Genomic DNA, 15,396 nt, shown 5'->3' with positions numbered 1-15,396 from the left:
TTCCATTGTGTATATATACCACATCTTCTTTATCCATTCGTCTGTTGATGGACATCTAGGTTCTTTCCATAGTTTGGCTATTGTAGACATTGCTGCTATAAACATTCGGGTGCACGTGCCCCTTCGGATCACTACGTTTGTATCTTTAGGGTAAATACCCAGCAGTGCAATTACTGGGTCACAGGGTAGTTCTATTTTCAACATTTTGAGGAACCTCCATGCTGTTTTCCAGAGTGGTTGCACCAGCTTGCATTCCCACCAACAGTGTAGGAGGGTTCCCCTTTCTCCGCATCCTCGCCAGCATCTGTCATTTCCTGACTTGTTAATTTTAGCCATTCTGACTGGTGTGAGGTGATATCTCATTGTGGTTTTGATTTGTATTTCCCTGATGCCGAGTGATATGGAGCACTTTTTCATGTGTCTGTTGGCCATCTGGATGTCTTCTTTGCAGAAATGTCTGTTCATGTCCTCTGCCCATTTCTTGATTGGATTATTTGTTCTATGAGTGTTGTTTGCTAAGTTCTTTATAGATTTTGGACACTAGCCCTTTATCTGTATGTCATTTGCAAATATCTTCTCCCATTCTGTCAGTTGTCTTTTGGTTTTGTTAACTGTTTCCTTTGCTGTGCAAAAGCTTTTGATCTTGATAAAATCCCAATAGTTCATTTTTGCCCTTGCTTCCCTTGCCTTTGGCGATGTTCCTAGGAAGATGTTGCTGCAGCTGAGGTCGAAGAGGTTGCTGCCTGTGTTCTCCTCAAGGATTTTGATGGATTCCTTTCTCACATTGAGATCCTTCATCCATTTTGAGTCTATTTTCGTGTGTGGTGTAAGGAAATGATCCAATTTCATTTTTCTGCATGTGGCTGTCCAATTGTCCCAACATCATTTATTGAAGAGGCTGTCTTTTTTCCATTGGACATTCTTTCCTGCTTTGTCAAAGATGAGTTGACCATAGAGTTGAGGGTCTATTTCTGGGCTCTCTATTCTGTTCCATTGATCTATGTGTCTGTTTTTGTGCCAGTACCATGCTGTCTTGATGATGACAGCTTTGTAATAGAGCTTGAAGTCCGGAATTGTGATGCCACCAACTTTGGCTTTCTTTTTCAATATTCCTTTGGCTATTCGAGGTCTTTTCTGGTTCCATATAAATTTTAGGATTATTTGTTCCATTTCTTTGAAAAAAATGGATGGTACTTTGATAGGAATTGCATTAAATGTGTAGATTGCTTTAAGTAGCATAGACATTTTCACAATATTTATTCTTCGAATCCAGGAGCATGGAACATTTTTCCATTTCTTTGTGTCTTCCTCAATTTCTTTCATGAGTACTTTATAGTTTTCTGTGTATAGATTCTTAGTCTCTTTGGTTAGGTTTATTCCTAGGTATCTTATAGTTTTGGGTGCAATTGTAAATGGGATGGACTCCTTAATTTCTCTTTCTTCTGTCTTGTTGTTGGTGTAGAGAAATGCAACTGATTTCTGTGCATTGATTTTATATCCTGATACTTTACTGAATTCCTGTACAAGTTCTAGCAGTTTTGGAGTGGAGTCTTTTGGGTTTTCCACATATAGTATCATATCATCTGCAAAGAGTGATAGTTTGACTTCTTCTTTGCCGATTTGGATGCCTTTAATTTCCTTTTGTTGTCTGATTGCTGAGGCTAGGACTTCTAGTACTATGTTGAATAGCAGGGGTGATAACGGACATCCCTGCCGTGTTCCTGACCTTAGCAGAAAAGCTTTCAGTTTTTCTCCATTAAGAATGATATTTGCGGTGGGTTTTTCATAGATGGCTTTGATAATATTGAGGTATGTGCCGTCTATCCCTACACATTGAAGAGTTTTGGTCAGGAAGGGATGCTGTACTTTGTCAAATGCTTTTTCAGCATCTATGGAGAGTATCATATGGTTCTTGTTCTTTCTTTTATTAATGTGTTGTATCACATTGATTGATTTGCGGATGTTGAACCAACCTTGCAGCCCTGGAATAAATCCCACTTGGTCGTGGTGAATAATCCTTTTAATGTACTGTTGAATCCTATTGGCTAGTATTTTGGCGAGAATTTTTGCATCTGTGTTCATCAAGGATATTGGTCTGTAGTTCTCTTTTTTGATGGGATCCTTGTCTGGTTTTGGGATCAAGGTGATGCTGGCCTCATAAAATGAGTTTGGAAGTTTTCCTTCTATTTCTATTTTTTGGAACAGTTTCAGGAGAATAGGAATTAGTTCTTCTTTAAATGTTTGGTAGAATTCCCCCGGGAAGCCATCTGGCCCTGGGCTTTTGTTTGTTTGGAGATTTTTGATGACTGTTTCAATCTCCTTACTGGTTATGGGTCTGTTGAGGCTTTCTATTTCTTCCTGGTTCAGTTGTGGTAGTTTATATGTCTCTAGGAATGCATCCATTTCTTCCAGATTGTCCAATTTGTTGGCGTAGAGTTGCTCATAGTATGTTCTTATAATTGTCTGTATTTCTTTGGTGTTCGTTGTGATCTCTCCTCTTTCATTCATGATTTTATTTATTTGGGTCCTTTCTCTTTTCTTTTTGATAAGTCTGGCCAGGGGTTTATCAATCTTATTAATTCTTTCAAAGAACCAGCTCCTAGTTTCGTTGATTTGTTCTATTGTTTTTTTGGTTTCTATTTCATTGATTTCTGCTCTGATCTTTATGATTTCTCTTCTCCTGCTGGGTTTAGGGTTTCTTTCTTGTTCTTTCTCCAGCTCCTTTAGGTGTAGGGTTAGGTTGTGTACCTGAGACCTTTCTTATTTCTTGAGAAAGGCTTGTACCACTATATATTTTCCTCTCAGGACTGCCTTTGTTGTGTCCCACAGATTCTGAACCATTGTGTTTTCATTATCATTTGTTTCCATAAATTTTTTCAATTCTTCTTTAATTTCCTGGTTGACCCACTCATTCTTTAGAAGGATGCTGTTTGGTCTCCATGTATTTGGGTTCTTTCCAAATTTCCTCTTGTTATTGAGTTCTAGCTTTAGAGCATTGTGGTCTGAAAATATGCAGGGAATGATCCCAATCTTTTGATACCGGTTGAGACTTGATTTAGGACCAAGAATGTGATCTATTCTGGAGAATGTTCCATGCGCACTAGAGAAGAATGTGTATTCTGTTGCTTTGGGATGAAATGTTCTGAATATATCTGTGATGTCCATCTGGTCCAGTGTGTCATTTAAGGCCTTGATTTCCTTCTTGATCTTTTGCTTGGATGATCTGTCCATTTCAGTGAGGGGAGTATTAAAATCCCCTACTATTGTTGTATTATTGTCGATGTGTTTCTTTGATTTTGTTATTAATTGGTTTATATAGTTGGCTGCTCCCACGTTAGGGGCATAGATATTTAAAATTGTTAGATCTTCTTGTTGGACTGTTCCTTTGAGTATGATATAGTGTCCTTCCTCATCTCTTATTATAGTCTTTGGCTTAAAATCTAATTGATCTGATATAAGGATTGCCACTCCTGCTTTCTTCTGATGTCCATTAGCATGGTAAATTCTTTTCCACCCCCTCACTTTAAACCTGGAGGTGTCTTCGGGTTTAAGATGAGTTTCTTGTAGGCAATATATAGATGGGTTTTGTTTTTTGATCCATTCTGATACCCTGTGTCTTTTGATTGGGGCATTTAGCCCATTCACATTCAGGGTAAGTATTGAGAGATATGAATTTAGTGCCATTGTATTGCCTGTAAGGTGACTGTTATTGTATATTGTCTCTGTTTCTTTCTGATCTACTACTTTTAGGGTCTCTCTTTGCTTAGAGGACCCCTTTCAATATTTCCTGTAGAGCTGGTTTGGCATTTGCAAATTCTTTCAGTTTTTGTTTGTCCTGGAAGCTTTTAATCTCTCCTCCTATTTTCAATGATAGCCTAGCTGGATATAGTATTCTTGGCTGCATGTTTTTCTCATTTAGTACTCTGAATATATCATGCCAGCTCTTTCTGGCCTGCCAGGTCTCTGTGGATAAGTCTGCTGCCAATCTAATATTTTTACCATTGTACGTTACAGACTTCTTTTCCCGGGCTGCTTTCAGGATCTTTTCTTTGTCACTGAGACTTGTAAATTTTACTATTAGGTGACGGGGTGTGGACCTTTTCTTATTGATTTTGAGGGGGGTTCTCTGAACCTCCTGGATTTTGATGCTTGTTCCCTTTGCCATATTGGGGAAATTCTCTCCAATAATTCTCTCCAACATACCTTCTGCTCCCCTCTCTGTTTCCTCTTCTTCTGGAATCCCAATTATTCTAATGTTGTTTCGTCTTATGGTGTCACTTATCTCTCGAATTCTCCCCTCGTGGTCCAGTAGCTGTTTGTCTCTCTTTTGCTCAGCTTCTTTATTCTGTGTCATTTGGTCTTCTATATCGCTAATTCTTTCTTCTGCCTCATTTATCCTAGCAGTGAGAGCCTCCATTTTTGATTGCACCTCATTAATAGCTTTTTTGATTTCAACTTGGTTAGATTTTAGTTCTTTTATTTCTCCAGAAAGGGCTTTTATATCTCCCGAGAGGGTTGCTTTAATATCTTCCATGCCTTTTTCAAGCCCGGCTAGAACCTTGAGAATCGTCATTCTGAACTCTATATCTGACATATTACCAATGTCTGTATTGATTAGGTCCCTAGCCTTTGGTACTGTTTCTTGTTCTTTTTTTTGTTGTGAATTTTTCCGCCTTGTCATTTTGTCCAGATAAGAGTATATGAAGGAGCAAGTAAAATACTAAAAGTGTGGCAACAACCCCAGGAAAATATGCTTTTGCCAAATCAGAAGAGATCCCAAATCGTGAGGGGGGAGAAAGGGGATAACAAGGGGTTCAGAAAGAAAAAAAAAAAAAGAAACTATTTAAAAAAGAAAGCCGATAAAAAATATAAAAAGGAAAATATATATATATATATATTAGATAAACTATTTAAAAAACGTTAAAAAAGAAAACGGTAAAAGTTAAAAAAATTTAGCAGAAGAAGAGAAAAAAAATTGAAAAAGAAAAAAAATTAAATTAACTGCAAGGCTAAAGAATCATGGGGAGAAAGCCATGAGTTCCATGCTTTGCTTTCTTCTCCTCTGGAATTCCGCTGCTCTCCTTGGTATTGAAACTGCACTCCTGGGTAGGTGAACTTGGTCCTGGCTGGGTTTCTCGTTGATCTTCTGGGGGAGGGGCCTGTTGTAGTGATTCTCAAGCGTCTTTGCCCCAGGCGGAGTTGCACCGCCCTTACCCGGGGCCGGGCTGAGTAATCCGCTCGGGTTTGCTGGGTTTGCTGGGTTTGCTTTCGGGAACTTTTGTTCCCTGAGTGCTTTCCCTAGAGTTCTGGAAGACGGGAATGAAGATGGCGGCCTCCTGGTCTCCGGCCCGGAGGAGCCGAGAGCCCAGGGCCCCACTCCTCAGTGCGCCCTCAGAGAACAGCGCCCAATTACTCCCGTCACCCTGGCCTCCGGCCGCGCTCCGAGCTGACCGAGCCTCCGACCGGTTCAAGGTAACCCCGAGTTTAGAGCTCACTCCTCGGCTCTGTCTCTGTAGCCGGCTTCCCCATTCTAATACCTGTAAGCTCTGCGACACTCAGACACCCCCGATCCTTCTGTGACCCTGTGGGACCTGAGGCCTCGCTGACCCCGCCTGGGCTTCACCCCAGTTAAGCCTCTGGAGCGATGTCCCTCAGCGGAACAGACTTTTAAAAGTCCTGCTTTTGTGCTCCGTTGCTCCGCCGCTCGCCGGGAGCCGGCCCCTCCCCCTCGGTCTATCTTCCAGTCGCTTTGGATTCACTTCTCCGCCAGTCCTACCTTGCAGAAAGTGGTTGATTTTCTGTTTCTAGAATTGCTGTTCTTCTTCTCTTCAATCTCCTGTTGGATTTGTAGGTGTTTGCAATCTTTAGATAAGCTATTTAGCTGATCTCCCACTTCCTGAAGTAGTCTCAGCCTGCTACTTCTCCACCATCTTGACTCCATGCTGCTATTCTTTTCTACCTCATTCTTGCTGCAGCCTCACTGCAAGAGTTTTTGGTTTTGGTTTTGTTTAATTATTTTTTTTAAGATTTTATTTATTTGAGAGAGAGCATGTAAGAGAGAGAGAGAGAGAGAGAGAGCAAGCATGAGCAGGGAGAGAGGCAGAGGGGGAGGGAGAAGCAGAGAGTCTGACGAGGGGCTCCATCCCAGGACCCCAGGATTATGACCTGAGCTGAAGACAGATGCTTACCTGACTGAGCCACCCAGACGCCCCGCAAGAGCTCTTTTGTTCCCATGAGATCTCTGGTGTCATTATGGCCCCCGTCACATCACTGACCTGGTTCTGGTGTGTCAGAAACACAGCCGATAACTGAGGCATGGATGCTTGAGGAAACGATGGAATGCGGTTTTCGTCTAAACCCTTTGCTCACTCTCTTTTCTTTCTTTTCCCCAAATCCTTGTATCACACCGCCTTTAGGCAACATCAACAGTCATTTCACCTTCTCTCCCAGCGCCGGGTCCAACGTTACAAGCCTGCTCCTTGCGACACGCTTCGACTACGCCAGTGGGCTTGACAAGATCTGGGACTACAAACTACTTGTCTATGTAACTGACGACAACTTGCTGTCTGGCAGGAAGAAAGCTCAGGCTCGCATTGAAACAGGGACGGTGACGCTGAGTCTTAGCGTCATTCCTCACCCCACCACAACTGTCACTGCAACCCCCGGGGTAAGGGCTCTGAGTCATTGTGATGCACAGGGATGGAGCCCCTTGACCCAGGAGAAATATAGGATAGGCTGAAAAGAGTTGAGGTGCTAGGATGTTGCAAGGAGCGCCAACTACAGGCTGGACTGGAGCAGTCACTGGGTGGCAGACAAAGTTCAGAGTGAGACCTTGGATTCGTAGACCCATTAGCGTTCCCTGTGTTGTTAAAGAAGAATGTGCACTTCCACACCGACTTTTGACAGATCAGGTATTGACCTTGTATGGTTGGCACAGGAGTCAGTTTTCATGGACATGTGGTCAGCAGCTACTGTCTCAATCGCTTCTGGGCTTGCTCTTAAGAGCCACTGTGAGTCAACGTCCATAAACGCAGCTGCTTGTATGCTCTTTTCCACTTCTTTTGAAGAGTCCCTATGCACCAACCTGTACCCTACTGCCCTCCCCCACGCCAAAAAAATTCACTGGTTCAATCTACAAATATCAATTCAACACCTATAATACACCAAGCTCTTTGGTGAACAAGCCAAAAATGATCTCGGCTGTCACGAGCTTCCAATAGATCAGTGGTGCCTAGACCATCAGCAACATCATCACTTGGAAACCTGTTAGGAATACAAATTCTTAGGCCCACCCCCAGAATACTGCCCTTGCGATAATCACCATGACCTCTAGGGAAAGATAGTAGAACCTGGAGTCCTCAGCCACGTCCCCAGAACCACTGGATCAGAAGCTCCGGGAGTGGGGGCCCAGCAGTCTGGGACTTTAATAAGGCTCCAAGGGGATTCCAACGTGCTCTACAGTTTGAGAGCTGCGATCTAGAGAGGGAGACAGATGACAGACAGGTATCCAAATTCATTCATTCACTGCAGATCATAGTAGAGAGTAGGAAGCAAGCAAGCAGGTGCCCTAGTAAAACCAGTGTGATGAAGGAAGGGAGAGGCTTGAAGTCTGACAATAGGATTATCTCCTCCCTCTCCTTGGAGGGACTCTAACTCCTGTTCCTAGGAAAGATGAGCCCTTAGCAGGCAGCCCCACACATGCAGTGTGCTAGAGAAGTCATCAGAACCTAGCTACCCGTGACCAGTGGTCAATTTCTGCTTGTCAGAGTCCTAACATGAGCTGGTCCATGTTCATCTCCCGTGAGTAAGGAGCTGCCACCCTTCTGGGGCTTGCATGACCCGATGGTGACATCTCCAGCCCCCAGATCTCCATACCTTGTTTGGGTCCTGTCTCCCTCTCTAGAAAGCAGATGCCAAGCTTGAGGCTTCACTGCGCCATTAGCCCTGTGTTATCTGGCAGTGCAGCTTGCAGCAAGGGGACACGGCAAAGTCTACAAAGTGTTAAAGAGAACAACTTTTGTGGCGCATGCCTTCCCAGTGAGAGACAATGGCTATATTCGTCCCAGGGTTATGCCATGATTTGGCAGGGAAAAAAGCCAATGGGATTTTTAGCGTTTGGGAAGGGGAAGAAAGAGAGTAAAAATAGGCCTGGAGTTGCTTTTCAGTTCCCTAAATTTTCTGGGTTTTGATCTCCTGGGTGCTTGGAAAGACTATAAATAAGGGGACGGGTTGAAGCAGCAAAAACTGGGAACACATGGATGCCCCAGACACTTGATGTGAGAGAGGGCTGATGTCAGAGATGGCTCCAAAACCATTCTCTGCTCACGTACCCCTCCCTCTGTCATTTAAGCCCAGGGTCATCTACCAGGTCCTGAGAAAAAACGTCTATTCTCCATCAGCGTGGTATGTGCCTTTTGTCATCACTTTGGGCTCCATATTGCTTTTGGGACTCCTGGGGTCCCTGTTCGTCCTGTTGGCCAAAGCCATCCACAGACACTGTCTCCGCAAGACTGGGAAGCACAGGAAACTTCCGTAAGTTGTGAGTGGGCTGGGCCCTTTCCACCACTTCCTTTAGGACACTGTTTCCAGCGATGTCAGGAGAGGGAATGGAGGGAATTGGGATTTCTCTCCAGGGTAGGGAGGGAGCCTAGAGTGAAGGAAGAAGTGGGTTGGGGGAAGGAACCCCAGCTCCCTTCAGTCCTGGTTCCCTCTTCATCACCTGCTGGGCCAGGAAATGGCTCCTTTGGTTTTCCCTGCCACCTGCCCCGTCCTTGATAACATTCCCAATGAAACCGGGGCTTCATCCTCCAGTGGCCTTGCCCTGGATAAAAGCCTGGTTTTGAGTAGTGATAGGATATGCTATGCTGGTATTTGCAGAATATCTAAAGGATGGGAGGGAATTAGAGGAAGCACAGAAAATTGATAAGGGATTTAAGCTTTTGGCTCCAGTGACTCATTGGGCTTTTGTGTGACTAAATCATCATTGTTCATTTGCATGTGACCCCAATCTCTCACTCTCCAGAGCTGGAAGCAGCGGCCGTTTCCCCTCCCTCTTGTTTCCTCCTGCTCACTCACGTGCCTCTTACCAGGTACTCCGTGGAGTGTCTTTTCCTGGCTGAAGTGAGCCACCAGAGTGAAATGGAGAGAGAGCGCGTCGTTGTTCCAGGCTTCCCCAAGACCCAGTTTCTTGAGTCTCAGAAGCTCCCACCATGACAGCATGATGGTTCTGAGCCTGGGCTTTGGAGAGGGACAAGGACCAGTTTGGATCTGGGCTCACCATTTTCTATATGGCCTCAGATCAGTGGCGACCTCTGTGAATCTCAATTCCTTATTTGAAAAGTAGACAATCAAATGAGCAAAGGCAAAGGAAACACTTAGCACTGTTCCCGATGTTGAGTAAATGCTTAATATAGTGTTTGTTGGGGCTTGCTGCATTATTTTTTGTGGCTAAGTCCCAGTGAGCTCAGGATTCTAGATTCGAAGTTTAGCTCTATGCTCAGGTATCTTGGGCAGTTGGAACCCAAGTTTTGGCACAACGAGGGAGAGATGGGACTTCCTATACCTTTTAAAGTTATTTTGCCGATTACCGAGTACTGTCAAATAATTTAAAATCTATGGATGAAAAGCGTGTTCAAAAGTATAAGGCATTAGCATAAAGATGTGCATTGCATTTTGCCATATTTATTGGGGAAGTTCGTTGCTATTGGCAACCTTGACTTCAAGGTAAGAAATCCGTGAGCATCTGCTGAAATTAAAAGAGACATTTTTGTTTGGGCTCTACTCACAAATTGATTTGCAAGAAAAAATTGGCTCCAAAAGAGTGACACTTAAGCTTGTAAGGATGGTTGGTGCTTCATGATGGGGTTTGGACAGAAGTCCTTAAAGGAAGTCATCCACTAGACACCACAACTCTCATGTAATTTGTGGTTACGTGTACCTTGAACCTGGTTGTCTTAATTTACATCCTAAATATTAATTGTTTCCGACATGGTTGACTTAAAGAAGAAAAACTGGCTAGTAATACAGACTCAGGCCTGGCCTCTCTGGAAATTAGGTGAACTATATGGCAGCCAACGTTTGTCCAACAGCAAAGAAGATAAGAGAGTTGCAAAATTATGGAACCCAAGGTTATCCCAAGAAGTGGCTTAGCAACCTAGTCCAGGTCTTCCTGTTATAGGAAAACAGGGTTTATGCCAGCTTGGAAGCTTCCACTGTGAGCCAAGCCTTCTGCTCAAGCTGGCCACTGGAGAGGAAAAGGAGGCAGGAAGAATTGCTGGGCGCGCTGGTCATGTCCTCCCCACCTGTGCTGTCAGAGGAAATGCATTCCCTCAAGTTCGATAAGGCAGTAGTTTTCAAACTTAGCCAACTCCCAGAACCTCTTTAGTTCCCACACCAATAGTGATGGAACTGCTCTGTTTGGAGCAGGGATGGGAGCCCAGCCTTCACTTTAGTCCCCAAGCCTGGCCCCTCTTTTAATCAGTCCCTGAATCCCAAGGAACACAGTTGCCCAAAGGCCCCAAGTTATTACATGTGAACCAGAGCAGAATACTGTCGGGCTCATTCTTGTCCATCTCTCGTTTTTCCCCATAGGGTGAAGAAAGGAGGTAAGTATCACGCCAATTCCCTTTGACGGTGGCTGCTCTTGTTGTTGGGTCTTTGCCTGTTCTCTCGTACTAAACAGAAGGATTCCAACTCAGCAGAGAATCAGGGTGTAGTTCTGTCTCAGTGTGTTTTCAATCAGGTCTTCTGCAGCTGAAATGACGCAGAGGTCAGGTGTAGCCAGAGAAAGGGCAGGGCAGGGCGCACGGTGCCATTTGCGCACTCAGATCTCTCCTCTGAGTCCTGCCTGGTCCCTACCCAGGATTGCCTCCTTCCAGCGGAACGGAGGCACATAGAGGTCTGTTCCTGCCAAGTGGGCCAGGAGTGAAGAATTCTGCAGGAGTGAGACACAGACTGTATCTACTGGCTGTTGCACATGGAGGGGTGGGACGGCGCCGGAGGACAGCGAATGCTCTGTATTGGACAGATGCCTCTTTTGCAAGAACAAATAACACTTTATTCCCAGATTGTAACAGATTTGATCATTTTCACAAGTTATTTGGGTCAGGCGAGTGGGAAAGGGGGGCGGGGTACAGCTAGATGGGCGGGGAGAGCTGGGCCGCTGGTGAGTTGAGCAAGTTCCCACCTGAATAAGGACACCAAGCCTAGGGGGACGACAGACCCAGCCCCGAAAGTTGCTGCCTTGAGGAGAACCCAGGCTATGGGGAGAGACAGGACAGAGAACTGGGAAGTGTGTTTAAAAAAAAAAAAAAAAGCCCTTTTTAAAAAAAGATTGTATTTACTTATTTGAGAGAGAGTGAGAGAGCATGCACGAGAGGGGTAGGGTTAGAAGACAAAGCAGACTCCCCACTGAGCAGGAAGTCTGGTGTGGGACCCGATCCTGGGACTCCAGGATCACGACCTGAGCTAAAGGCAGTTGCTTAAGCGACTGAGCCACCCAGGCATCCCCAAAAAGATTGCTTTAATCACTCAATCCATAGGCATGCCTGGCTGATATGCATAAGGCACTAAGTGGGGTTAGAAATTTGACTATAATGGTTATTGATCACATCAAATGAAAAGATTTTAATGAGGTCTTCGCAGACTGTCACCCACCCTAGTTACTTTATTTTTTTTATTTTTTTTAAAGATTTTATTTATTTATTTGACAGACAGAGATCACAAGTAGGCAGAGAGGCAGGCAGAGAGAGAGAGAGGAGGAAGCAGGCTCCCTGTGGAGCAGAGATCCCGATGTGGGGCTCGATCCCAGGACCCTGGGATCATGACCTGAGCTGAAGGCAGAGGCTTTAACCCACTGAGCCACCCAGGTGCCCCCCTAGTTACTTTATAAAAAGGGCACGGGGAACAGATGCAAAGAATCCTCACAATATGAACAAATGTATCAACTGGATCTTTCTTTTTTATCTTTCCGTGAAAAGCTTATTACCCGGGTCCAGTAATAGGAGTAAATTGGGAAAAGAGTAACATTCCCCAAAAAAATTCTGTACATTATTATATGAGTGTGCATGTGTGTGTGTGTATTTTTCTGAGAAAGCAGAAAACTGTCAATAAACATTTCTACAGACAGGGTGGGTGGCTCAGTGGGTTAAGCCTCTGCCTTCGGCTCAGGTTGTGATCTCAGGGTCCCGGGATGGAGCCCCACATCGGGCTCTCTGCTTGGCGGGGAGCCTGCTTTCCCCTCTTTCTCTGCCTGCTGCTCTGTGATTTCTCTCTCTTTGTGTCAAATAAATAAAATCTTTAAAAAAAAAAAACATTTCTACAGACAGAGAATTCCTTGTCGGGTCTGTAATACTAGGTTCAAAGCCTGTTGGAAGAGAAATCCCATTGTGGAGGTAGAATTTTAAGGTCAATTTAGTGTCCAAGGAGCTTCACTTCTATCTGTTCTACTCCCTGCAGAAATGAAGGATACGAAGCCAGAGGTTTTGGTGGTAAGTGTGGGTGGCTGTGGGGCCCCTGGCTTGGGTGACATGTGGTGGGCCGCTCCCATCCCCTCTCGGGCAGACCCTACCCCAGCCTCACGGGCGAGTTTATCATTCAGGGAGATGCCTGCATTTGGCCACTGGAACAGATTGCTGTGTGACGGGCCCCTGATAGAATTTGTTCCCTCCACTGAACATGTCTGCTGATATATTTGCAGAAGAAGTGGATTTCATAAATATTGAATAGTGGTGTTTATTATCTACACCAGCTTCCCGGGAGAGTGAGTTGGGGGGAGAAGAGCTTAAAGACCAGAACGGGAGCCTCAGCCTTCGGTGGGATTGATTTTTTTTCTTTGCTGTTCCACAACCTCGTGGAAAAGCGAGGGAGATGGGGCGGTGCTTGGGCCACAGGTCCGCTCGGCAGGCTTGGCTGTATGACCTTGCAGTCTCCCTCGGCCCGTTTAAGCCTTGGATTCCTCACCTGTAGTAGGGGCGTGAGAACACCTGCCCTGGGGTCGCAGGTGAGGAACTACCTTGCAAGCTGCTGAGACTCACACAAATGCCAAGGTTTACAAGATAGCTGGAGAGTCTCCCACCGCCCCCCAGGCTAACCTCCTTGCTTTCCTTTACTGAACCTGATCTGCCCACTGGGAAGTGACAGAACTTGAAGGTGACCACCCCCCAGTCTCCCTCACCCCCTGATAATAAGATTCTGTTATGATCCGAGACCAATAAATGGGAGGAATGAGATGCACAATGATGAATGCTATTCTGTGCTCCAGAATTTCTGCTTCAGGTCCGGCACCTAAGTGCTTATCCAGATGAGCCTGTCTACACTCGGGAGGAAGAGGGGATCTCTTAAGTCCCCTTGGTGATGCCACTCAGAGAGCACCTTAGAAATATGTACTATTAAATTAATCAATTAAATAAGTAAATCTCCATGGCCATAAAAAGTGTTGAACTCTTCGCATGAATAAAACCCATATGGTGTCCATTTCCTCTGTCGTTGGAGTTGGGGAGCTGTGGGCCAGTACGTAGATGATGGCTGGTGGGATGAGAACTGGTGTGGAAAGGCCCCCTAGATGCCAAATACCGTCCTCATTAGCATTCTAGAGAGGGGCAGCTCTGGAGGGCCCACTGTGAGGGAATGGAATGTTTCCATGGGGACAGAGGTCAAGTCCCGGGAGGGTGGAACAGAGAAGGGGGGAAGGCGGGGAGCTGGAGCCCAGGGCGTAGGGAAGGCAGGCCCGGCCCAGATGCAACACTGTGTTGGCCTAGGCAAGGGGATACAGTCAGAGCCCACAGGCGGGAGCATGTGAGTTTTCCATTCTGCCTGCCTTGTCTGCTTGTCTGACAGATCCCACTGAGGCCTAAAGGGGGTCTCAGTCAAGGTTGTGTGGCATTTCTGCTCTTCTTTCTGTGCAGCTTAGATAGTATTTACTTGGGATGCTTTCCTGCCTCCCAAGTTGGATTAGATGTCCTCCTGCGCCCCCCTCCCCAGCACGTCAGAGTCCTATGGTCCACTTTATCACCCTATGCTGTGCACTTGTTGGCAGGGGCTCCCCTGATTGCAAGCTTTGTGCACACAGCCCCCACGCCTGTCATGTTCACTGTTGGGTCCCCAGCATCGAGCACATGCCTAGCGAGTAGACAAGGGTCAAGAAAGCCCTGGGTACAGAAAGCAGCCAGCTGTGATGATGAGCGGCCTGGCCTGGCAGGGTGTGTGTAGAGTTGGGCTTCAAGCTGTCTCTTTCTCCTCCTTAGGAAACAATCCAGATGAACTCTGTCTTTGATGGAGAAGCCATTGACCCAGGTAATGAAGTGGCAATGCTGTCCATCCAAAAGGTGTTTTCTACAATGCCGGTGGGTAAAGTCATGGAGGGACCCTATCCAAGGTCCTGCCCTTGACTCCGTTTGTCCCTCCTTTTGATGATGTTGCCTTACCCTTCTGGCTGTCATCCCGGGGGGAGATGGCCTTGGAACTGGCAGATGCCCGACCACGGGTGAGGTCTTCCGTGGATTTCCACGGAAAGCCCCCTGCCCCGGCTGTCCTCCCTTCCTAAATGGCAAACCAGCTCAGGGGACTGGTGCCTTCTGCCTACCGTTTGGCGCGACCTCCTCCCCCAGTCCTTTCCGAATGCTCCTAACCCTGTCCCATGGGCAGTGAGAGAGATGGAGCAATGGCATGCTTGGCTTCCTCTCCCCCTAGATCAGGGCCAAGAATTTCTTCTTGGTCGGCAAGATGAACATAAGGTAAAGCTGGCCCCTAGCGCTCCCCTCAGCCCCATGAAATCAGCTCCAAATTTAGCTCCTTTACACACATCCCTCCACTCACAAAGGCTCAATTATAGATGTGAATAAAGGGAAGGAAACCAAACTCGGGAGGCAAGGGTGTTGGCACGTTGCCATCCTCACACACAAGCCGCTCGGTCCTTCTCGGAAGGATGGCTCCTCTCCAGGAGAGGCTGCTGCTGCTGCTGGAATTAAATTTCCCTCTATTATTAGGTACTTGTTACCATAATGTGCCCACATTAGCATAAGTGCTGGTGGGATCCTCTGCCGAGAGGCCACTCATGCTGCACGGAAATGACAAGAGCAGAGGGTGGCCTGAGACTCCGTCTCCTGGGGCCGAAGCCCGGGAGCCCACGGCTGTTATCTACATGTGTGTGCTTGAGAGAAGGGGACAAGAAAGAGTGGCGCCAGTGCACTATGCGAACAGGCACACCAATTAGTCTCTGCAGCTCTGACTCCGCCAAGATGTCTTCCTGTACCAGCTCCGTGTCTGTGCCTCCAGATGCCCGCTAACCCAACAGACATCGAAATCAGAGTCCTGTTCTCCTTACCCCGGGGACTTCCTTCTTATACCTGGGATTCATGGGGCTTTTAAAAGAAACCCATCAGGGGCGCCTGGGTGGCT

General features: G+C 46.2%; 1 protein-coding gene across 1 annotated transcript in view; it reads left to right on the top strand.

Moving 5' to 3' along the window:
• The window catches only part of CDHR3 (cadherin related family member 3), a 67,945-nt gene that overhangs the window by 51,617 nt on the left and 932 nt on the right, over positions 1–15,396 (top strand). Inside the window, 5 exon segments of the mRNA XM_047695529.1 lie at positions 6,417–6,667; positions 8,351–8,532; positions 10,591–10,604; positions 12,457–12,488; positions 14,244–14,292. Of these exon segments, the coding sequence (XP_047551485.1) occupies positions 6,417–6,667; positions 8,351–8,532; positions 10,591–10,604; positions 12,457–12,488; positions 14,244–14,292 (528 nt within the window).

This window comes from Lutra lutra, chromosome 11, assembly GCF_902655055.1.
Source record: "Lutra lutra chromosome 11, mLutLut1.2, whole genome shotgun sequence".
NCBI classification, from domain to species: domain Eukaryota; kingdom Metazoa; phylum Chordata; class Mammalia; order Carnivora; family Mustelidae; genus Lutra; species Lutra lutra.
This window is presented reverse-complemented; position numbering and strand designations above follow the sequence as displayed.